The sequence below is a fragment of the Salvelinus fontinalis genome, chromosome 40, assembly GCF_029448725.1.
Source record: "Salvelinus fontinalis isolate EN_2023a chromosome 40, ASM2944872v1, whole genome shotgun sequence".
In the NCBI taxonomy this organism is placed as follows: domain Eukaryota; kingdom Metazoa; phylum Chordata; class Actinopteri; order Salmoniformes; family Salmonidae; genus Salvelinus; species Salvelinus fontinalis.
In genome coordinates, this window is record NC_074704.1 from 24,959,638 (window position 1) to 24,983,473 (window position 23,836).

Consider the following 23,836-nt stretch of genomic DNA (forward strand, 5'->3'; position numbering starts at 1 on the left):
CAAAAAATGAAATGAAATTGAGCAACATTTATTGTTTTAGAAACATTACAAAGCATGGTCATCTGTTTTTGGTGTGTTTTTTTATGTATGTATGGTGCCCCCCAAAAAATTGTCCGGTAAAAAATCTCAGTGGCTGGTCAAAAAAAATTATCTACCTGCCACAGTGGCTGGTGGAACAAAGAGTACATTTTTTGCCCTGGTCTCAAGATTATATACTCATTCATCAAACTTTCTTTATAGAGCACATACTTACAGAGGATGCATTGAATAGCTTCCTATCATCTCTTTTCCCTCTGGAGCAAAACGCTGAGAAGGTTTGATGGGTAAAAAAAACACTATTCAACTCATGGTCCTGTTAAAATACTTAATTGTATCATTCCTTCTGTCCTTCTCCCTGCCTGAGCTGACAAAGTTGGATTGGTAGCTAGAGACTTTATTTATACACACTGATTACTTACTTCAAGATGGGAAGGAAGCAGTAAGGCTTGTAACAAGGCTGCATTTTAAAGAGATCACACAGGTTTCCTCTTGTCAGTATAGTTTGTAATGGAAAGCAGATGAGTAGCGCGAGATGATCCAGATTGGGGCTAAAAGGAGGATGAGACTATGGGTGAATGTTTATTTCCTAATCTTATTAGGTCTGCCGCATAATGTTTTCGACCAGAAATAGATCTGTATCAGAAAACGCCACATTAGACAACTATGTTCCGTTTGCAGTTTGCTAAAAGGCAAATCTTTCTTCTGACTCTCAATCAGGGCATGAAATGAACCCCCACAACCTGCGAGTAGGTTTAGGTATTGGCGGGTAAAAAAGTAATATTTCACCAGCCATGTTGGCGGATGGTCAATTTGTAAGTTCTACTATGCAAGCAATACATTCGTGAATAAAAAGTCAAAAGTCAAGTATGAGTACATGTGCGTGTTAGGGTAAGAAAAATGCTGCAGTAGCTGTTTTCAAAGTATTTCTGCTGTTTTGTTTCATAGCTGCTAATTGCACAAATAAATAGGAATCCTATGTCCACCTCGCAGTAACACTGCCTGGCAGGGGAGCTATGCACACTGACTGAAGTGCTGATAGATTCATTTTTGGAGGCGCTGCGCACAGGCGAAAGTCTACAATTAAGCTACGATCCCTTGTTGATGTCACCTTCAATCGGGTGTAGATGAAGGAGAGGAGACAGGTTAAAGAAGGATTGTTAATGCTTGAAACCATTGAGACATGGATTGTATATGTGAGCCATTCTAAGGGTGAATGGACAAGACAAAAGATGTGTCTTTGAACGGGGTATGGTAGTTGGTGCCAAGCGCATCGGTTTAAGTGTCAAGAACTGCAACGGTGCTAGGTTTTCCCACGCTCCACAGTTTCCTATGTGTATCAAAAACAGTCTACCACCCAAAGGACATCCAGCTAACTTGACACATGGGCCAGCATCCCTGTGGAACGCTTTCGACACCTTGTAGAGTCCATACCCTGACAAATTGAGGCCTGTCACGTTGTCCACCTAAGCTAATACCCAACCTCATTAACGATATCTTATCTCTAAAGAACCCTGCAAACTCTTCAGATTTAGAAGTGGAAAGTAGATCATAAGGGGTAGAGGGGACAGGATTAATAGGGCTCTCAATAGTTGAGAAAAGCGCCCTCTGATTATTCTGATTGTCCGATATCGATATGGAGAAACGAGCTCGTCTAGCATTTTAAATTGCCTTATTGCAATTAGCAATGTGTTCTATTAAAATATCAAAGTGACCTGTAATTTCGACTTCCTCCATACCCATTCAGCCTTTCTAAAGTTTCTCTTGAGTGGATTTATTTCCTCATTCCTCCAAGGAGGTTTCCGTTTAGGGATTACCTGTATAAAATGTGTTTGGTGCAACAGCATCAATGGTTACATTTAACTTGGTATAAAAATTATTTACAAGATTATCAGAAGAGGAGGATAGAATAGGCAGTGGCATATCATTTATATAACCTCTTAAATTCTTAGCTACTTCAGATGCCAGACAACGCTTTTTAACAATACTCTCTAACATATTGCATTGTGGGAGTCAATGCAGTGAAACATACACAGTATTGGTCAGACAAAGCTACAAGAACAATAGAGGATATTTCAATGTTGAGTCTGTGTGTACTCACTAGGTCCAAAATATGGCCATTGAATTCAATAGACTCAAAAACATCATAGTATTGTTTTGATTATCTACAGTGCATTTAGAAAGTATTCATACACCTTGACTTATTCCACATTTTGTTGTGTTACAGCCTGAATTCAAAATGATTAAATATAGTTTTCTCCTCACCCATCTACACACAATACCCCATAATGACAAAGTGAAAACATGTTTCTAGACACTTTAGCAAATTTACTGGAAATAAAATACTGAAATATCTCATATACATTAATATTCACATCCCTGTATCAATACTTGTTAGAATCATCTTTGGCAGTCTTTCTGGGTAAATCTCTAAGAGCTTTGCAAACCTTGATTGTACAATATTTGCCCAGTATTCTTTTCAAAATTCTCCAATCTCTGTCAAATTGGTTCTTGATCATTGCTAGACAACCATTTTCAAGTCTTGCCATAGATTTTCAAGCAGATTTGAGTCAAAACTGTAACTCGGTCACTCAGGAACATTCACTGTCTTCCTGTTAAGCAACTCCAGTGTAGACTTGATCTTGTGTTTTAGGTTGTTGTCCTGCTGAAAGATGAATTCATCTCCCAGTGTCTGTTGGAAAGAAGACTGAACCAGGTTTTCCTGTGGGATTTTTCCTGTGCTTAGCTCCATTCCATTTATTTTTTATCCCGAAGAACACCCGTCTTTAAAGGTTACAAGAATACACATAACATGATGCAGTCACCACTATGCTTGAAAATATGAAGAGTGGTACTCAGTAATGTGTTGAAAATGTTTTTTTTTCTTTCAGTATTACTTTAGTGCCTTATTGCAAACAGGATTCATGTTTTGAAATATTTGAATACTGTGCAGATTTCCTTCTCTTCACTCTTTCAATTAGGTTACTATTGTGGAGTAACTACAATGTTGTTGATCCATCCTCAGTTCTATCACAGCCATTAAACTCTGTAACTGTTTTAAAGTCACTATTGGCCTCGTGGTGAAAATCACTGAGCGGTTTCCTTCCTCTCCAGCAACCGAGTTCGGAAGGACGTCTGTATCTTTGTAGTAACTGGGTTTATTGATTAACCATGCTCAAAGGGATATTCAATGTATTGGTTATTCACTGCTCGACTGAGGGACCTTACAATGTAAATGTGTGCGTGCGGTAGATATGAGGTAGTCATTCAAAAATCATGTTAAACGCTACTATTGCACACTGAGTGAGTCTATGCAACGTATTATGTGACTTGTGAAGCAAATTGTTGCTCCTGCATTTATTTAGGCTTGCCATAGCAAAGGGGTTGAATACTTATTGACTCAAGACATTTCAGCTTTTAATTTATTTGTAAAAAAAAAAAAAAAAAATCCACTGACATTATGGGATATTGTGTGTAGGCCAGTGACAAAAAAAACATTTAATCCATTTTAAATTCTGGCTGGAAGGCACTGTATATGTAACTTGAAATCACCTGAGATCACAATTGTTATAATTTGGATGAATGATTAAAAGAAATTCTGAGAAATCAGCTAAGCAAGTAGGACAGGGCTTTCGTGTCTATAGAGGGTTTCGACAGGCAGATAGTTGACATTTTAACAACACAGCATGATGTTTAAAGTAACTGAGATGACCGACAGATGTCCCCGCCATTTAGAGCATTCGAAAAATAGTAACTGTCCCTCCACCTTTTTTCCCCCCCTCGTCTCAAAGAACGACAAAATCTATAGTTCGGGGGAGATGCTTCAATAAGACAAGTTCCAGTTAGAAACATACAGTTCTAGATTGTGCTCTGAAATAAGATTTATTAGAGTGATCTAACGATAAATAGTCCCATCCTTATTTTGACAGGGATGCCCTGTCTTTAAGGACGCTGCCTTGAAACAGTTAATGCAACAGGCACAATATTTCTCACATTTGTTCCAGGCTGTTTTTGGTGTCTAGATAACACCTGTGTGAAGCTAGCCACAATAAGGATTAACCACGATAGAGGAATTTGCAGTTCACCTTAAAAAAAAGAAAAATGGGGGGGGGGGGGGTAGTGTTAATGGTGAATATAGTGAAAAGACAGGGCAAACAACAAAACACACACATTAAAAACTGTCACCTGCGCCAAATATGTGTGCGCCAAAGTGTAGACTTTACTGTGAAATGCTAACTTACAAGCCCGTATCCAACAGTGCAGTTCCAGAAGAGTTAAGAAAATATTTACAGAATAAACTGAAGTAAAAAAATGATCATAAATTAACACAATAACGAGGCTATATACAGGGGTTACCGGTACGGAGTCAGTGTGCGGGGATACAGGTTAGTTGAGGTCATTTGTACATGTAGGTAGGGGTGTCTATGTGACTATGCATAGATTATAAACAGCGAATAGCAGCAGTGTACAAAACAAATGGGGTGGGTGGTGGGGTTAATTTAAATAATCCGGAGGCCATTTTATTAATTGTTCAGCAGTCTTATGGCTTGGGGGTAGAAGCTGTTAAGGAGCCTTTTGGTCCGAGACGTGGCGCTCCAGTACTGCTTACCGTGCAGTAACAGAGAAAACACTACGACATGGGTGACTGGAGTCACTGACAATTTTATGGGCTTTCCTCTGACACCGCCTATTATATACATCCTGGATGGCAGGAAGCTTGGCCCCAGTGATGTACTGGGCCGTATCCACTACCCTCTGTAGCGCCTTACGGTCAGTTACCATACCAGGCAGTGATGCAACCCGTCAGGATGCTCTCAATGGTGCAGCTGTAGAAATTTTTGAGGATCTGGGGACCCATGCCAAATCTTTTCAGTCTCCACTCTTGGTGTGTTTGGACCATGATAGTTTGTTGGTGATGTGGACACCAACAAACTTGAAATTCTCAACCCGCTCCACTACAGCCCCGTCGATGTTAATCGGGGCTTGCTCGGCCCGCCTTTTCCTGTAGTCCACGATCAACTCCTTTATCTTGCTCACATTGAGGCTGTGTCATCGTTGTCGATGATCAGGCCTACCACTATTGTGTCGTTAGCAAACTCAATGATGGTGTTGGAGTCATGTTTGGCCACGCAGTCGTGGGTGAACAGGGAGTACAGGAGGGGCCCCAGTGTTGAGGATCAGCGTGGCAGACGTAACGCATTGCTGTGAATGAAGCATTTCTGAATATGAGGTCCTGTATGTGACATGTATAGTATGACGTCCTTATTTATTTTATTTTTTAAGACTTTGAGAGTATGGAAACCCAAATCACTCTATAAGTCACAATGGCCCTGTTAACACTCAGGTTGTACAACACATTTGACAAGGTTAGTTATAACAAAAATAGATTGTCTGCATACCCTTTTTTTTTTACACAATCATGTCAAATTTGTTGTAAGCTACATCAGTTGTACAACCTGAGCATGTACTGGGCGGATGTCTGCAAAATGTTACCTTGAATAAATAAGCATTCACAATTTCGGTGTCTCCAATAGTCTATTGTACACACTAACTTTTGCTGCCCCCTCTTGGTTTGGAGTGGGACAACAGCATTTCGTTCAATGAGTAGGGCAGGGGTATTCAACTCTTACCCTTCAATTTAGACCCTCCAGGTCTAAATCAGTCCCTAATTAGAGGGGGACAATGAAAAGAAAGCAGTGGAACTGGCTTCGAGGTCCAGAGTTGAGTTTGAGGGGAATAGGCGATTCACTTCAAACCATGATATCCAAATGTAACAATCAAATATTAGTGTAAACAAGCAACAAATAATGCAGTGGTGTGCTGCCTCATAACTATCAAGCTGAACAACCATGGAGAAAAAGTTAACCTAGCAACTGTTTGCAACACATGACACAATAAGTTATTTTTATTTGACTGAGAAGCTAGAATCATTCACAGCAAATCTTCTCCAGAGTTCCTCTGTGGAGACTGGAGAATCTTCCAGAAGGAAAACCATCTCTCCAGCACTCCACCAATCAGGCCTTTATGGTAGTGGCCAGACTGAATCCACTCCTCGGTAAAAGGCACATGACTCCCGCTTGGAGTTTGCCAAAAGGCACCTAAAGGACTCTCAGACCATGAGAAACAAGATTCTCTGGTCTGATGAAACCAAGATTGAACTGTTTGGCATGAATGCCAAGCGTCACGTCTAGAGGAAACCTGGCATCAGACTGGGGCGAATGTTCGCCTTCCAACAGGACAAGGACTCAAAACACACAGCCAAGACAACGCAAGAGTGGCTTCAGGACATGTCTCTGAATGTCCTTGAGTGGCCCAGCCAGAGTCTGGAATTGAACCCGATCGAACATCTCTGGAGAGACCTGAAAATAGCTGTGCAGCAACGCTCCCCATCCAACCTGAGAGCTTGTGAGAATCTGCAGAGAAGAATGAGAAACTAACCCAAATACAGGTGTGCCAAGCTTGTAGCGTCATAACAAAGACACAAGGCTGTAATCGCTGCCAAAGGAGCTTCAAAAAAGTACTGAGTAAAGGGTCTGAATACTTATGTAAATGTTATTTTTACTATATTTTTACTATATTACTATAAATTTGCAAACATTTCTAAAAACCTGTGTTTACTTTGTCATCATGGGGTATTGTGTTTAGATTGATAAGGGAATTACATTTTTTTAATAAGTCTGCAACATAAAATGTGGGAAAAGCTAAGGGGTCTGAATACTTTCTGAATGCACTGTACATGTGCCTTGTCTCAATGTACCGTTTTATTAATCATTTCAAAATTGAAGGATATTTATACATATTTATTTATAAAATCACTGTGACTATAATAGTCTGGAAGACAACAGCCATATCATAACACACAATAAATAGTTTATTCGAACAGTCCTATGACCTTTGCGTTAAAGTAAAACAATAACAAAAACAACTCTGTTCAAAACACTTTTCAATCCACTGCTTCAATGGAGGTTCAGGGTTAGGACAGAGACTGTATGTGTCCCCTCTCATCTTATACACCAGTGGTGTCCCCATAGTCCTTGTTCCAGCGCACATACAGGTCCAGCGTTTGTGGGCCGACACTCCTCTTGATCTTCTTCAGTGACTCCAAGAAATCAGAGAACCTGATATTCCTCACCTGCACAAAGGCACAGAACACTCCAGTGATGAAGAGTGCAACAACAGCAGAGTGGTTCATTCATTCACAGCAAACGTAAGAAAACCGAATGAAACTGTGAGGGAACACCTGAACCTGTCCAATGAGAAGCGCTCGTTTTCATTTTATGTAGAAAAAAGTTTTGCAACCAATTAAGAGTTATTAAAAATTGTAACCTATATTTTACCAAGGCAAAAGGCCTCCTGTGGGGGAGGGTGCAGGAAAAAAAAAAAAAAAGTAAGACAAGATGGACAACACAGATGACGGAAGACACTTAGTTGGGACAATATAAATATAATATATAAACAGGCAAGGTTTTTCATTAAAAGTATATATTTAACTTTGTGAATGATGCACATTGTGAATGCTGCAAATAATTGAGCATGCCTGTTGCAATGGAACCAATAGAGGTCCTGCAGGGGCCACACCACCGCCGCAGCAAGTTGAAGGACGAAGGAATGAGTCTGAAGAAGGACGGGACTAGGATCCATTATGTCAGAGGAACCATGTCAGACTCACTGTGCTGAGGCATCTAGAGGCTCAGAAAGAGTCATAGCCGCTGGAAGATTTTAGGGGGAAGATGTCTGTGCTACAGACAGCTATATTGGTCCACCAATACAGGACTAGTAAAGGCCCAGTACTTTTGTGACAAATATATATTTTTTAAGGCGTTTAAAAACATTTTTTTTTTTTCTTCCGATTTTTCAGGGGGTGCTGCAACACCCTCAGCACCCCTACTCCTTGTGGCTATGGAAAGAATCAGAGAATCCTGGAATAATCATTTGACCTTTTACAGGTGACAGAGACTTCAGGATTTTTTTGCTTAAATTCCATTTTCTCTGTTTAGTTTTTACAGGTTTCGGATTTTCCTGTTTCTTCCTTCAGGTTTTCGCTCTAATAATCCTACTTTTTAAAAAAGAAAAACAACAAAATTGGATGTACTAAAAAGTCCACAACAATGCTTAAACCACATCAGGAGATCATTTTTTTATTCATTTTTGGGTGTAAATACCAGGGTTGGGATAAATTAAATTCTAATTAAATTCTCTCTCCCAGTAAATTCAATTATAATTCCAGTCGTCTGAATTCCAATGTTAGGTAAATTCCAAGAATCCAATTCCCTATGCAATATTATCCTAAACAATTCCACAAATTCCAATTTGAATTAAATTCCTGCAATGATTATACTGGAATTATAATAATGTAGGTTGAAATGATTAAAACAAATCCTACAGTCCATGTCGTATACTACGTGCATTAACTGGGAAATGTAAAAATATAGAATTCCAATTCAATTCATTTTCAAAGATTAAACAACACAGAGCCGCCGACATGGGCCCCCGCCGCTCACGAAACCAATGGTCACTCTGACAGAGCTCCAGAGTTTCTCTGTGGAGATGGGAGAACCTTCCAGAAGGACAAGCATCTCTGCACTCCACCAATCAGGCCTTTATGGTAGAGTGGCCAGACGGAAACCACTCCTCAGTAAAAGGCACATTACAGCCAGCTTGGAGTTTGCCAAAAGGCACCTAAAGGACTCTCAGACAGTGAGAAACAAGATTCTCTGGTCTGATGAAACAAAGATTGAACTCGTTGGCCTGAATGCCAAGCATCACGTCTGGAGGAAACCTGGCACCATCGCTACGGTTAAGCATGGTGGTGGCAGCATGTTTTTCAGCAGCAGGGACTGGGAGACTAGTTAGAATTGAGTGGCCTAGCCAGAGCCTGAACTTGAACCCAATCGAACATCTCTGGAGAGACCTGAAAATAGCTGTGCAGCAACGCTCCCCATCCAACCTGACAGAGCTTGAGAGGATCTGCAGAGAAGAACGGGAGAAACAAAATACAGGTATGCCAAGCTTGTAGCGTCATACCCAAGAAGACTCAAGGCTGAAATCGTTGTCAAAGGTGCTTCAACAAGGTGCTGAGTAAAGGGTCTGAATACTTATGTAAATTTCCATCAACCAGTTGATGTCATCATTAGCATCATTGCTAACAGCTACACAAAGTAGACAAACGCGCACACACAGACCGGGGCATTCCCGTGTTGCCTTAGAAAGTTGAAGGAAAATACAAATCACTGATGCATCTTGTTCTTGGACAAATTAATACATTTTCAATCGAATTAGTTGAATTCCTACCAAGTTCAATACAGTTTTGAATATGGTTGAATTCCGTTTTAAAATGTACGGATTCCGTGATAACGGCCCCATTCTCCGCATCACAGATTTTATAGGGCCCTAGATATGTGTGTGTTTGAGGAAAATGAAGTCCTTTGCAAAAACAATTAGGTGAAATGTGGCTATAGGAACAGTAGAGTTTGTGGCTAAATGGATAATAATTTAGGTGGAATGAGAACATCTCTACTAGACCAGGAAAAGTGGCATTCTGCTTATTAAAAAAAACAGACAAAACACAGCCGCTGTGGGGTTTTTTTTACAAATCTGCCAAGCAAGAAAACAAGTAATATCTCCAAGGCATTCGTAGCCGATCACCAAATATTTCTGTAAAAAACAACGATAAAAACATTGCGTTCCTATTAATATTTTTTTTCAGTTTAGCGCCGTTGGCGGTCGGTGGACTTGATTCAGCAGCCATAGCACCGGGAAGGCAAAGTGTTCCCATTTTGAACCATTTCATGGTTTTGAACCACCCTATCGGCACAGTTTCCTGGAGCCATAAGCTGTAAAAAAAGAAGCCTCGGCAAAGTTGACAGTGATATTTCAAAACTTTTAAAACCATGACAAGTATTGACTCAATGGATACAGTAAAGAGCTGCTGTTTTTAGAAGTTAATGTGTAAGTTGTTATTCAGCATTTTGTTCAACACTTTTATAAGCCATAAAATCTGCATTATGCCTACTGCCACTCATGCTACAACCGGCACTGCAGCTGCAATGAATGAGTATAGCAAAGTGTTTCGATAACTTTGTGTTATTATCAGCAGCTTGTGTCCTTTTTAAGTATTGAGGAATATTTCATAGGAGTAACAACATGAATTGCTGCATGAGGCAGAAATGATATAGTGGGAAAGCGGAGGGACGGTGAGTTGGGTGAGCCAGCCTCACCGCTGCTCTCTACCTCTCCTCAGACTGACCATCAGATGCAGGCCATCAGTGCAGTAAAATAAGCTAATTATAATGCTCACAAGTAATACAACAAATTATCTATTACCAGTGTCATCGTATACAGTGCCTTTGGAAAGTATTCAGACCCCTTGACTTTTTCTACATTTTCTTACGTTACAGCTGTATTCTAAAATGTATTATTGTTATTGTCCTTCCTCAATCTATACACACAATAATGACGACGCAAAAACAGGTTTAGACATTTCTGCTAATTTATTCAAAATAAATAATGACGACGCAAAAACAGGTTTAGACATTTCTGCTAATTTATTCAAAATAAAAAACTGAAATATTACATTTACATAAGTAGTCAGACCCTTTACTCAGTTCTTTGTTGAAGCACCTTTGGCAGCGATTACAGCCTTGAGTCTTCTTGGGTATGAAGCTACAAGCTAGCCACACCTATAGTTGGGGAGTTTATCCCATTCTTCTCTGCAAATCCTCTCAAGCTCTGCCAGGTGGGATGGGGAGCTTTGCTGCACAGCTATTGGCTGTGTGCTTAGGGGCGTTGTCCTGATAGACTGGGTTGAAGTTTCACCTTCTGAGGTCCTGAGCGCTCTGGAGCAGGTTTTCATTAAGGATCTCTCTGTACTTTCCTCTGTTCATATTTTCCTTGATCCTGACTAGTCTGCCAGTCGCTGCTGCTGAAAAACAGAACTCACAGCATGATGCTGCCATCACCATATTTCACCGTAGGGATGGTGCCAGGTTTCCTCTAGACGTGACGCTTGGCATTCAGGCCAAAGAGTTCAAGCAGCGGTGAGGCTGCCCCCCCCCCCCCCCCCCCCCCCCGCTCTCCCTCCCTCCACTGAGGAAAGAGGACACTGTCTTCCAGCTGATGGCGAAACTCAAGTCACACTGCATTATTTCTGCATCATGCACCAATTAATGTTATTAATCCGGTGTTCAGATAAAGTGAAATATTACTTGATTTAAAAAAGAAAAAAAGAAAAGACAAGCCGCTAATAACAACGCAAGCTTATCGAAAACACTTTGATATACTCATTCATTGCAGCTGCAGTGCTGGTTGTAGCTCATTTTATAGCTTATAAAAGTGTTGAACAACATGTTGACAGTGCTGAATAACAACTTAAACATGAACTTACTCGTAAAAACATCAGCGTTTTGCTGTATTCGTTGAGTAATACTCGTAAAAACATCAGCGTTTTGCTGTATTCGTTGAGTAATACTCGTAAAAACATCAGCGTTTTGCTGTATTCGTTGAGTAATACTCATAAACTCCATACATTTTCCCTGACGCCCAAAAGTACTCATTACATTTTTAATGCTCAGCTGGACAGGAAAATGGTCAAATTCATGCACTTATCAAGAGAATATCCTTGGTCATCTCTACTGCCTCTGATCTGGCGGACTCACTAAACACACATGCTTTGTTGTAAATTATGTCTGAGTGTGCCCCTGGCTCTCCGTTTCTTTACTATGGTGCTGTCTGGTTTGCTTAATATAAGGAATTTGAAATTATTTATACTTTTTTATATTTTAGCAATTACATTTACATTTGACACTTAAGTACTGTTTATTTAAAACCAAATACTTTAAAAGTTTCAATCAAGTAGCATTTTACTGGGTACTTTTTCCACCACTGAGTGCTAATGCGCAGGTGTTATCGGCTCTATAAAACAGATGGCAGCGACAACGAAACGGCATATGCGAACGTGAGTAGATTACGTTGAAAACAACGGTCGGCCATCTTGGACGCTGTCTCCAGTTCAAATTGTATCCTGATGTTGACAGCAGGTGAGTTATACTCATAATATAGCTAGCTAACATACATTTGGAGGAAACAAGTTATAATTAACTGGCTAGCTAACTAGCGTTAGCAGTGGTTTCAATGGTGGCAAGTGCAGCTAGCTAACAACGGAACAAAAGTATAATTTTAGATTCGAAAACTAGTCCAACAGGCTCTGCATTCCAGGAATCACAATCGTAAGTACCCCTGGGGCACTGATAAATTATTTAGCCATTTAAACTTTTTATTTAAACAATTTATTTGTTGGTGAAAACTTTGGTTTTGCAACTGCAGTCATCGGCTTCCTTGCATTTCAAATGTGACCTGGTCGGATTGGATTCTGGTTAGTGACGGTTGCTGTCCAACGGAGCGCTATGATTGGTTTCACAAATATTATGTGGCGGGCTTAGCGAAGGGGCAATTCCCATCCCCTGCATCTAATGACTTAGATGAGGGAAATCTATCCAATACTCATACCCTGACTACACCGCGAGCGTTGCGTGCGCGAGCGTTGCAAAATAAATATAGAAATATATATTATTAAATTATTGCACCCACACTGCTTGCGTGCGCCAACGAGCGTCTGCGTTGCCAAGGTCTAAAATAGAAGTCAGTTCTATTTGTGACGTAGATTGCGCTGCAAGTCCTGCCTCTCCCATCTCCTCATTGGTTGATAGAAGTAGGTACCCACGTGCCATCTCATTGGTTATGAAAGACGGGCGAGGTCAGTGGGGGTAATGCACCTAATTTATGAAAGTTGCCAATCGCAATATAAAGTCCAGAGAAGAAAAAGCCTGGAAGGAGGAGAGATGACTAGAAACGATTTGGTTCACCGTTTTATGTGTGGATTAATTGTCGGAGTAGAGGACATTCTGTATTTCAGGTAAAATAACAAGTCAATGTTTATATCCCAGAACAAATTAGCTAGCAACAGCAAGCTAGCCAAATAGGACAAATTAGCTAGCAAGTGCAAGCTAGCTAGCTAAATTGCCATAAATGCTTAATGCTTTTTGGATCTGTCCCCAAATTAAATGTAATTAGTTGAAAGTTTTTTGTTTTGATATTTTAACCTGCGTGTCGTGATCGCGTTTGGTGTGGGGGGACAAAATTAATGTACGATGGCGCGCGCAGCCGGTTCGTGTTCCATGTCAGTCTGGTTTGCCAGGGACCTGAACATAGAGTCAGCACACTCAACCCCAGAAATTATTAACTCAAACCCTGGTCCCTATGACTAATTCAAAAATGATTATATGAAAAGGTTAAGGTGATGTCTCTAGATGTTACATTAAGGTTGTTGAGTGTTTTTACAAGGGATTCACTTTTTTTTCCTTCATCACTTTTCAATAAAAGTTCATAAACTCATGTCATTTTTTTAATGAGAATGTGACTATAATAAATAAGCACAAAAATAGCACAGTATGGAATTATAGGTGAGCTAATATCAGATATTTGGAGTAGCATATCGTGGAATAGGTTTTCCCAAATATCGCCCACCCCAAATATGCCCTAATACATAACACGCCAAGATTTATAGGTAGAACTTGCTGCCAAGAGCGCCAAGTTGGCACAGGATGACCACTCTGTAGACAGGCTGCCGAAGGGTAGTCAACAACTAGAGCGCTGGACTAGTAACCGGAAGGTTGCTAGATCGAATCCCCGAGCTGACAAGGTAAAAATCTGTTGTTCTGCCCCTGAACAAGGCAGTTAACCCACTGTTCCTAGGCCGTCATTGTAAATAAGAATTTGTTCTTAACTGACTTGCCTTTTTAAATAAAGGTTCAATTTTTAAAAAACTAGCCATTGAATCTCAAACAGAACACTATCACTCAATATGCGTGTTCACGTGTCAATCTCAATTGCTAGTTGTCGAGTCTACGAGGGCTCCACTGAACCTTTGGCAGCCTCTTTACTGAGTGGACATACTGTGCCGACTCAGCGTCCTTGGCAGCAACTTTTATCCATTAATTTTAAACCGTTACCTAGCAACAACATGGCCACTACTACTTTGCCCTCAAAATTGTCAGAATGAATCTAAGATAATCATTTGTTTTTAAGTTTTGGTCTTGCAATTTTACATCTAACTAAGGTGTTTTGTGCTTGAAGCAGTAGTATTTTTTAAGTTTTAAAAAGTGCATGAAAACAAGTTAGTGCAGTAGAGAGTCTGCTGTGCTCAGCTGACCCGACACTTTAGAGAAACATCCAGTTCTACAGACTGATTTACGAGAACTCATCTAGAACTTTATCAGCATGCTGTAATTGAAGGACAAGCTACACACTGTTCATCAGTGCCCAAAATCACTAGCTTGTTAAATTCCATCCTTGTGTTTGTCAGTGAAGCTAGCCATAAGAACTAGCTAGCAGGCACTGTGAGCAGGCAGGCTAAGTCAACTGGCGAGTTGCTTTGGTGCTATTTGTGCTGCAGTAAAGAGATGCCGTTTTGTTTCATAGCGTATCATGCTACAAAACAGGTCGCAGAAGGAGACAATGCTTGCAAATGGGTTTTGAATTTTGGAATATTGACAAGTGGCAGTTGGGATACAAGTGGTTGATTGGTCGAAGTGTTTGGTTTATTATTCAGCCTTAGTGTGACGTATACAGTGAATAGTGTAAACGTACCTCGTTTGCGGCCATGTTCCTGACTTGTTCAGGACGCAACTCTGAGGATTGAAATAGATTACATCAGGAAACAAATATACACATTTGTAAAGAGACCAATTGCTGTATCGATTCAAAGGTTTGAATGAATTGTGCCGCTTACCTCTGATGGGACCGAGGGACGCATCTTTGGCCAGCGAGTTCAGGTCACTGCCAGAATAGCCTTCTGTCATTCTGCAAGGATTACACATATACCAAGTATTTCTATTATACCACAATATTAAATTAAGTTTGGGCGCAGATAGCCTAGTGGTTAGAGCGTTGGGCCAGTAACCGAAAGGTTGCGAATCAGTTCGAATCCTCGAGCTGACAAGGTAAAAATCTGTCGTTCTGCCCCTGAACTAGGCAGTTAACCCACTATTCCCCGGTAAATAAGAATTTGTTCTTAGTTAAATAAAAAAATATCTATATCTCTTAGGTCTCTATACAGTCAGATCCAAAATTGTCACCCTAGATAAAGATTAGCAAAAACGACTAAAATAAATAATACAAATACTGAGCTATATTTGTATGCTCCAGTTGTTATTTATATTATACTAATACAATTGCTCAGATTGTTTAACAAGTAATATATATATATATATATATATATATATATATATATATATATATATACATACACACACATTTACTAGATGTCGACTGATTAATTAGGGCCGATTTCAAGTTTTAATAACAATCGGTAATCTGCCTTTTTGGACGCCGATTATGGCTGATTACATTGCATTCCATGAGGAAACTGCGTGGCAGGCTGACCACCTGTTACACGAGTGCAGCGTCAAAACGACCTTGTGGCTGCAATGAGCTGCTAGCCAGCTAGTAAGTAAAAACTTATCTTATAAAAACAATCAATCTTCAATTAATCACTAGTTAACTACACACGGTTGATGATATTACTAGGTTAACTAGCTTGTCCTGCGTTGCATATAATATATGCGATGCCTGTTAATTTATCATCGAATCACAGCCTACTTCAACTTCGCCAAACCGGTGCTGATTTAACAAAAGCGCATTCGCTAAAAAAGCACATTCGTTGCACAAATGTACCTGACCATAAACATCAATGCCTTTCTTAAAATCAATACACAGAAGTATATATTTTTTTTAACCTGCATATTTAGCTAAAAGAAATCCAGGTTAGCAGGCAATATTAACAAGGGAAATTGTGTCACTGCTTGCACTGAACGCAAGAGAAGAGTCAGGGTATGTGCAACAGTTTGGGCCGCCTGGCTCGTTGCGAACTGTGTTTCTTCTTAACAAAGGCCGTAATTAATTTGCCAGAATTGTACATAATTATGACATAACATTGAAGGTTGTGCAATGTAACAGCAATATTTAGACTTAGGGTTGCCACCCGGTCGATGAAATACGGAATGGTTCCGTATTTCACTGAAAGAATAAACGCTTTGTTTTCGAAATTATAGTTTCCGGATTTTACCATATTAATGACCAAAGGCTCGTATTTCTGTGTGTTTATTATAATTAAGTCTGATGTGATATTTGATAGAGCAGTCTGACTGAGCGGTGGTAGGCAGCAGCAGACTCGTAAGCATTCATTCAAACAGCACTTTACTGCGTTTGCCAGCAGCTCTTAGCAGTGCTTGAAGCACAGCGCTGTTTATGACTTCAAGCCTATCAACTCCCAAGATTAGGCTGGCAATACTAAAGTGGTTATAAGAACATCCAATAGTCACAGGTATTTGAAATACAAATGGTATAGAGAGAGATAGTCAACCCGTCATAATTCCTAAATGAACTACAACCTAAAACTTTTTAACTGGGAATATTGAAGAACTGGGAATATTGAACCACCAGCTTTCATATGTTCTCATGTTCTAAGCAAGGAACTTAAAACGTTAGCTTTTTTTTTTTTTACATGGCACATATTGCACTATTAATTTCTTCTCCAACACTGTGTTTTGCATTATTTAAACCAAATTGAACACGTTTTATTATTTGAGACTAAATTGATTTTATTTATGTATTATATTAAGTTAAAACAAAAAGGTTCATTGTTCATTCAGTATTGTTGTATTTATCATTATTACAAATATATATTTAAAAAAATTAAATTGAAAAAAAGTAAAATAATAAATAAATAGAAAATAGGCCAATTAATCGGTATTGGCTTTTTTGGGTCCTCCAATAAATCTGTTTCGGTATTGAAAAATCGTAATCAGTTGACCTCTAATTAATATATATATATACAGTGGGGAGAACAAGTATTTGAAACACTGCCGATTTTGCAGGTTTTCCTACTTACAAAGCATGTAGAGGTCTGTAATTTTTTTATCATAGGTACACTTCAACTGTACGGAATCTAAAACAAATATCCAGAAAATCACATTGTATGATTTTTAAGTAATTCATTTTCATTTTATTGCATGACATACTGTAAGTATTTGATCACCTACCAACCAGTAAGAATTCCAGCTCTCACAGACCTGTTCGTTTTTCTTTAAGAAGCCCTCCTGTTCTCCACTCATTACCTGTATTAACTGCACACAACTGCACACATTAACTACACCTGGCTCTCAGCGGAGCCTTGTCTGGCAGCTAAACAGTTCATTCAGCCTCATTTACAGCCTTTAAAAAAAACATAGCTGATATAGCTGACTTGCTTAAACAAATGTGGTTTCTACTGACAATTCAAATGTACAAACTATGGCATAAGGGGGCGACGAGCGGATAAGAGGCATATACGTAATTTCGATGAAGACATTAATGAGCGAGCGACGAAGGACGTAGTCAGTATAACTTTGTTCAGCACTTTTGAAATGTACAGCGACAGAATTCAGAACATTGGCCGTTCTTACAGTGTACTCCCTGTACAACAAGTCAGAACCGTAAGATAAACAAAGGGGGCATATAAGCAGAATGAAAGCTCTTACAATATTCAATGATTACATTTCTCTAAAACAGGTTAAAGGCTTCATGTGCACCACCAAGTTAGAACAGTAGGCAAAATTAAAAGGTGAAAATATACCAAATTATTAGGGTGAGGCACATTGAACGCCGTTTGGGTCTTAATGTGTCAAAAAAGATACGTCATATAACACTATTTGACACATTAAATAAGCTTTCATTTGGCACGTCAAATAACACAATTCTATTATAGAATGTTGTGTGTGCTGCAAGCCAAGCACCACCACTACTATCAGTAGCACTGTCAAAGCTGTACAAAAGAAGTTGTCAAACAAGCACACACCAGGCTACGAACGATGTGTTTACAATACTGCGTTGGTGAAAATAGACCAAATTATTAGGGTGAGGCACATGGGCTACTAACAGCTTATTACACAACATACACTTAGTATTACTTTCTTAGCTACAGTATACATATCTCCCTTGCATATTACATCATTTATGCAGCAGCATACAAGACATTTTTGGACTCACCTTTTGAAGGTGGCGCAGCGGTCCTTTGTGGGCAAATTTTGTCATCAAACTTTGTCATCAAAGTCTGGCATTCTCTGGATTTATGATGGGAACTCAAACAAAAAAACACACAGCCACTCCATTGAATAGCAGGCTAACGTTAGTGGTTGCTTTGCAATGCTTGCAGTTAGTCACTGATTCCTTCCAAACGACTCATTGTTGAATTTGTGATTTCCAACTTGTTGTGTAATCTTTATGGCCGATGAGCACCGATACGTTTTATCTATAATTTCTCTTCATTATTTATCTTCATATGAAAAGGATTTGCCAGTAGATTGTCGACTTGATTCATGATGATGACTGCTAGCTAAGACTTTGAAATTAAGCTGTTGACATGATGAGTCCAATCAAAGCTACTGTACATATAACGTGATTTGACGTAATTTTATCTGTGGCCAGTGACCTTGAGCCTTCTTGGAAGGGCACTTGTAATAATTCTACGGCAGGACCCAAAGGGCTGAAATTTTGGATGTCTACCCTTACTAAGGACAAACATGGCGATGGCGTACTGTCCCCATGAGTGACAGAACACTGAGCCAATCACGGCACAATGCTCCTACTTTCTGCTGGTTCGCCCCACCACCACAGAAAGCACTGAGCTAGGCTGAAATACCTGCATTTTGGAGCTGCCTTACTCAAGAAAACAAAAAAATAAACCATGTGTATGCAGTTTTATTACTGAATGACTTATATTTTTTACATTGTTTGCAAACTGATATGTGACACGCATTAATGGCAAAATAACATGCAAAACAGGCAAGCCCCCCCCAAAAATATATTTATAATATATATTTTCAAAACAATTGCTACAAATGTGGGGCTCAAAAACAGCCCCCCCCTGCCCTGAATGAATATTTTCGCCTCTGGTGTTCTTCAATCTCATAAAACATTTGAGAAAAAGGCTCAGTCCCATAGGGCGGCGCACAATTGGACCAGCGTCGTCCAGGTTTGGCCGGGGTAGGCTGTCATTGTAAATAAGAATTTGTTCTTAACTGACTTGCCTAGTTAAAAAAATAAAAATGTTTTTAAATAAAGTACCATTATCCTCGCAAGGGGAGGGTGCCGGAGTATTGAAAACTATCTTTTTTTAGATTACTTGTTAAAGAAAATATACAATAATATAGTTTTGCTCATCTTTATCTAGGTTGCCAATAATTTTAGACGTGACTGTATATCATTCTGAAAGCATAGAGAGATAACAAACATTTCAAATATAACATTATGTCTCTATTCTTCTCTAAATATTAATATATCTATTGGTATCTCTTTATTTATCCATCATTTTGAAAGGATTACAGAGAACAAAATATGTTATATTATAAAGATAGATGGATATCATGATCTATCGCTTTATCTAATGCTCAATCAACTACCTATTGTACAAAGTTCATTCATACCATGGTAAAGGATATCTAAAAATACATAACATATTAGGTAGGTTTCCAAGTCAGTTTACCTGGCTAGCTGTGACAGTTCTTTCTGTGCGAGAGGATTTCCGTGCTTCTCCAAAAGGTTCTTGACCAGTTTTAGCCGTGTCTATACACAATACACAATTATATACATTTCTGTATGGAAATGTATGGGGCAATGTGATTTGTTTACTGTATGGCTACAATTGTAAATTGAATTAATAGGTTTCTTAGCATACCTCTTCTGTTGGTAAAGCCACGTACACCCGTTTTGCAAATCGCCTGTGAATAGAAACAGTTTGAGAACATGTTACCATTGGGTATGCCTTGGAAGACTTAAATGACAATTCCACCACTTTATAACCAGTTATTATGCTGTTAGGATACACTGAGTGTACAAAACTTTAGGAACACCTGCTCTTTCAATGACAGAGCAACACATTGCAGGGAGTTCCAATAAGATCATGTTCTAGTTTTAAAATTTTTATTTAACCTTTATTTAACTAGGCAAGTCAGTTAAGAATGCCCGGGTTTGGCCTACCCCAGCCAAACCCGCTGGGCCAATTGCGCGCCGCCCTTTGACTCCCAATCACGGCCGGATGTGTTTCAGCGTGGATACGAACTAGGGACTCTAGTGACGCCTCTTGCACTCTTGCAGTGCCTTAGACTGCTGCGCCACTCGGGAGCCCCATAGATAGCTGAAAATGACTGTCTATAATGTATTTTTATTAGTCATCTCAGGAATCCTACTTGAAAAAAACAGAGAAGCAATTTCCAGTTTTGCTCATCACTAAACAGTCAATAGCCATGAAATCACAAAATTACATTAAAACTGATTATGACATCACTAAATACTTCATAACAACAAACCAAATCTTAAAAGTGGCAGAGTTGCCCTTTAACAGTGCTACCGTGTGGCAGAGAGACCTCACTGAAAAGTAAACCTGGGTTGTGTTCAGTAGGCACACACAAACTGATGAAACGGATAGGGAGGTACTACCTGAACAATTTGCATGTTTTCCATTGCAATACCCTGTGTCCTACTAAAACAAACTGATCATCCCCTGCCCCAGCCACACTGGCCTACAGTACCTAAGAACAGCCTCGTCCAGCTCCTGAGGTCTGTTGGTGGCTCCCATCACCAACACCCGCTCATCCCCACCAGATTGCACCTAAACACACCCCCAAATAAATATTATTGGGAGCAACACAGACAATATATCTCTTGGACAGATTTAAAGTGGAAAAGGCTAAATCTTTATGCAGGATACGGAGAAAAAAAAAATCCAATCAAAGTTTATTGGTCGCGTACACAGTTCAGCAGATGTTCTAGCAGGTGTAGCGAAGTTCTTGTGTGACTAGCTCCTAAACAGACATGGCTAACAGACAGAATCCCTCCATGGACAAACATTGCATACACGTGTGCATACGGCTCATGAACTTAGAAAACAGGTCACAAAATGAACACTGGAACACACACACGCGTGCTTACGCAGACACACACACAGGGAGAGACCTCCTTACCCCATCAAATTCGATCAAGAACTCGGTCTTGAGTCGTCTGCTGGCATCATGCTCTCCCTCTCTCCTCTCACAGAGTAGACTGTCAATCTCATCTGTGTGGGGTAAGTGACTGTAGTCATAATCTGAATGGAAGGGTTCCATTATCCTAGTTATTAAAAAGAAAAGTCTTGCCGACATGCTATAATGCAACTTTCTTGCATACAATACCTGTGCTTATTATTAGATTTTGCAGGTAATGAAACATCATTACCGTTATGTGCTTTCTTGACCAGTTCATTGCAGTTACACATTCATCTTGGTTAATCTAACAGAGTCAAAGTTACCTATGAAGATGATCGAGGGTTGCAGTTCTCTGGCGACGGCAAACAGAGCTCGCACCAGCTTCTCTCCCTCCCCCACCTACAGGGAAAGACCAGAAGAATAGTGAGTTTACTCTTTTTCTACACGGGTCTACTTGAAATGACTGATATATATGGTTGTTTTTCTGCTAAACTCAGCTGAATGCACCGACTAAGTTGCACTGGATAAGAGCATCTGCTAAATAACTAACATGCAAAGAAATGTCAAATGTAACAAATGAAAGTGTAAAAAGAGATCTTTACGCTAATAATGTACTCACATATTTCGAGGTCAAGCTGGCTGCACTTATGTTGAAGAATGTGGCGTTGGACTCCATGGCCACTGCTTTAGCCTATCCGTTAAAAAAAAGAGAAAAAATGTCAAATGCAGAACATTATACTTATTTTGAGATATTTTCAACGATATGCTCTATAATCCTTAAATAAAAAGTTTTTCTGTTCGCTTTGTTTTAAATTTGATAACATATCCAAATTCCTGCTCTATGGAATCACCAATTGTTTAAATGCAGGTCAGACACATTTTGTGAGATTGAGTACATACTAGACTACATGAATGATGGCTAATGCAATTTTGCATGACAAAAAAAACACAAAATATACATTTCCACGGATTTAGCCTATCCTTACATCATTCTGTTCCATCGGTCATAGTACCCTACTGTCAAAGTACTACCATGTACATTTTTTAAATAAAAAATATAAAATGTACTTACAAACTTAGACCTAAACCAACTCTACTCTTGTACATAGCATCTTGTAGTTAGAAGATGTCTCAACCAGCCTATCCAGTGAAAGGACTCTATCCACTGTCTATATTAATTATACTATATTAGTCTTGTATTATAAAGATTTTACAAATGTATCGTTTTGTGCGTTTTTCTATGACAATTGTTATGTTATATCATGATCACTTGTGATCTTTGTGAGCTTAACCAAGACCCACTCTACTAATCATTTCTCATTCGGTCTCTTGCCAATACCAAATGGCACTGCACCACACTCACCAGCATCGTCTTTCCGTTGCCAGGAGGACCGAAGAGCAGAAGGCCTCGTGCTGGAGCCCTCAAGCCTGTAAACAACTGGAGAAAAAAAATATCTGCCTCGGCACTTTTTTCATAGTCCTGAAGTTCAAAATTACAGAGCAATACATAGCCTATCGGAATCAATAAATTACAGATTTAACATTTACTGTATACATACAGTATGAAGTGGGTAAAACAGTACATAAACATGACTAAAGTGACCCGTGTTCAATGACTATGTACATAGGGCAGCAGTCTCTAATGTGCAGGGTAGAGTACCTGGTGGTAGCCGGCTAGAACAGTGACTAAGGTTCAGGGCAGGGTACTGGGCGGAGGCCGGCTAGTGGTGACTGTTTTAACAGTCTGATGGCCTGGAGATAAAAGCTGTTTTTCAGTCTCACGGCCCCAGCTTTGATACACCTGTATGGTCTCCGCTTTCTAGATGGTAACGATTGATTTTGATTGATTTTCTTGGCCTTTCTGTGACACCAGGTACCGTAGATGTCCTGGAGGGCAGGCAGTGTGCCCCCGGGTGATGCGTTGGGCTCATCGCACCACCCTGGATGGCGCAATTGCCGTACCAGGCTGTGATACAGCCTGACAGCATGCTCTCAATGGTCCATCTGTCGAAGTTTATGAGGATCCTAGGGGCCAAGCCAAATTTCTTCAGCCTCCTGAGGTTGAAGAGGCGCTGTCGTGCCTTCTTCACCACACTGTCTGTGTGAAGGGACCATTTCAGGTTGTCAGTGATGTGCATGCCGAGGAACTTGAAGCTTTTGACCTTCCCCACTGCGAACCCATCAACAAAAATTCCTGGCACCACTCTGCCAGGGCTTGCACCTCTTCCCTGTAGGCTGTCTCATCATTGTTGGTAGTCAGGCCTACCGCTGTTGTCGTAACATGACTGAACATGGCGTTAATGGCCCACGAATAGTTCTACAATGGCTTGCGACATGGTTAAAGAAGGTCAAATGCAGACCACCAATGGAGATGCATCCAGCTGCAGCGCCAATGTGCAATAGAAGGGAGAAAAACATAGCGCCGGTGATATGGCCACAGCTATCGAACGGTTTGGGCTGGAGACGAGCGCTTTTCTTTTGTAGTAATGGTGCAACCGAAGCGCTGGTTTTTACCTCTATGGCACACGGAAACAAAGTGGTACAACGAAGCCTAATCATTACAGCGATTGTTACCGGGCAGATTATTTTTTCTAGGTGCACTCGTGCTACAAAATAAAAAATTCCCTCCTATAAAGCTTGAACACATTTGCTCGTATCCACGGTTCCCCCCTTATTCGCTATGATTGAAAAGGCAAAACCGATCCTAGATTAGCACTCATACTCTGAGACTCCTTTGTAGTCATTGT

At 39.9% G+C, this 23,836-nt stretch overlaps 1 protein-coding gene across 5 annotated transcripts in view; it reads right to left on the reverse strand.

Moving 5' to 3' along the window:
• Positions 1 to 6,617: 6,617 nt before the first annotated feature.
• Positions 6,618 to 23,836, reverse strand: part of LOC129839826 (spastin-like) — a 29,647-nt gene continuing 12,428 nt past the window's right edge. For 2 of the 5 annotated variants that reach the window (XM_055907491.1, XM_055907490.1), the window contains 10 exons: positions 22,453 to 22,527; positions 21,709 to 21,780; positions 21,413 to 21,488; positions 21,090 to 21,181; positions 20,658 to 20,737; positions 19,805 to 19,847; positions 19,613 to 19,692; positions 14,822 to 14,892; positions 14,680 to 14,720; positions 6,618 to 7,168 (listed from right to left, as the gene is read on the reverse strand). In XM_055907491.1, coding sequence (XP_055763466.1) covers positions 7,043 to 7,168; positions 14,680 to 14,720; positions 14,822 to 14,892; positions 19,613 to 19,692; positions 19,805 to 19,847; positions 20,658 to 20,737; positions 21,090 to 21,181; positions 21,413 to 21,488; positions 21,709 to 21,780; positions 22,453 to 22,527 — 756 coding nt within the window. In that variant the 3' untranslated portion in view covers positions 6,618 to 7,042. Of the gene's footprint in view, positions 7,169 to 14,679; positions 14,721 to 14,821; positions 14,893 to 19,612; positions 19,693 to 19,804; positions 20,738 to 21,089; positions 21,182 to 21,412; positions 21,489 to 21,708; positions 21,781 to 22,452; positions 22,528 to 23,836 lie in introns of those variants that run through there. The other 3 variants (XR_008757106.1, XR_008757105.1, XM_055907492.1) reach the window with 3 other exon arrangements.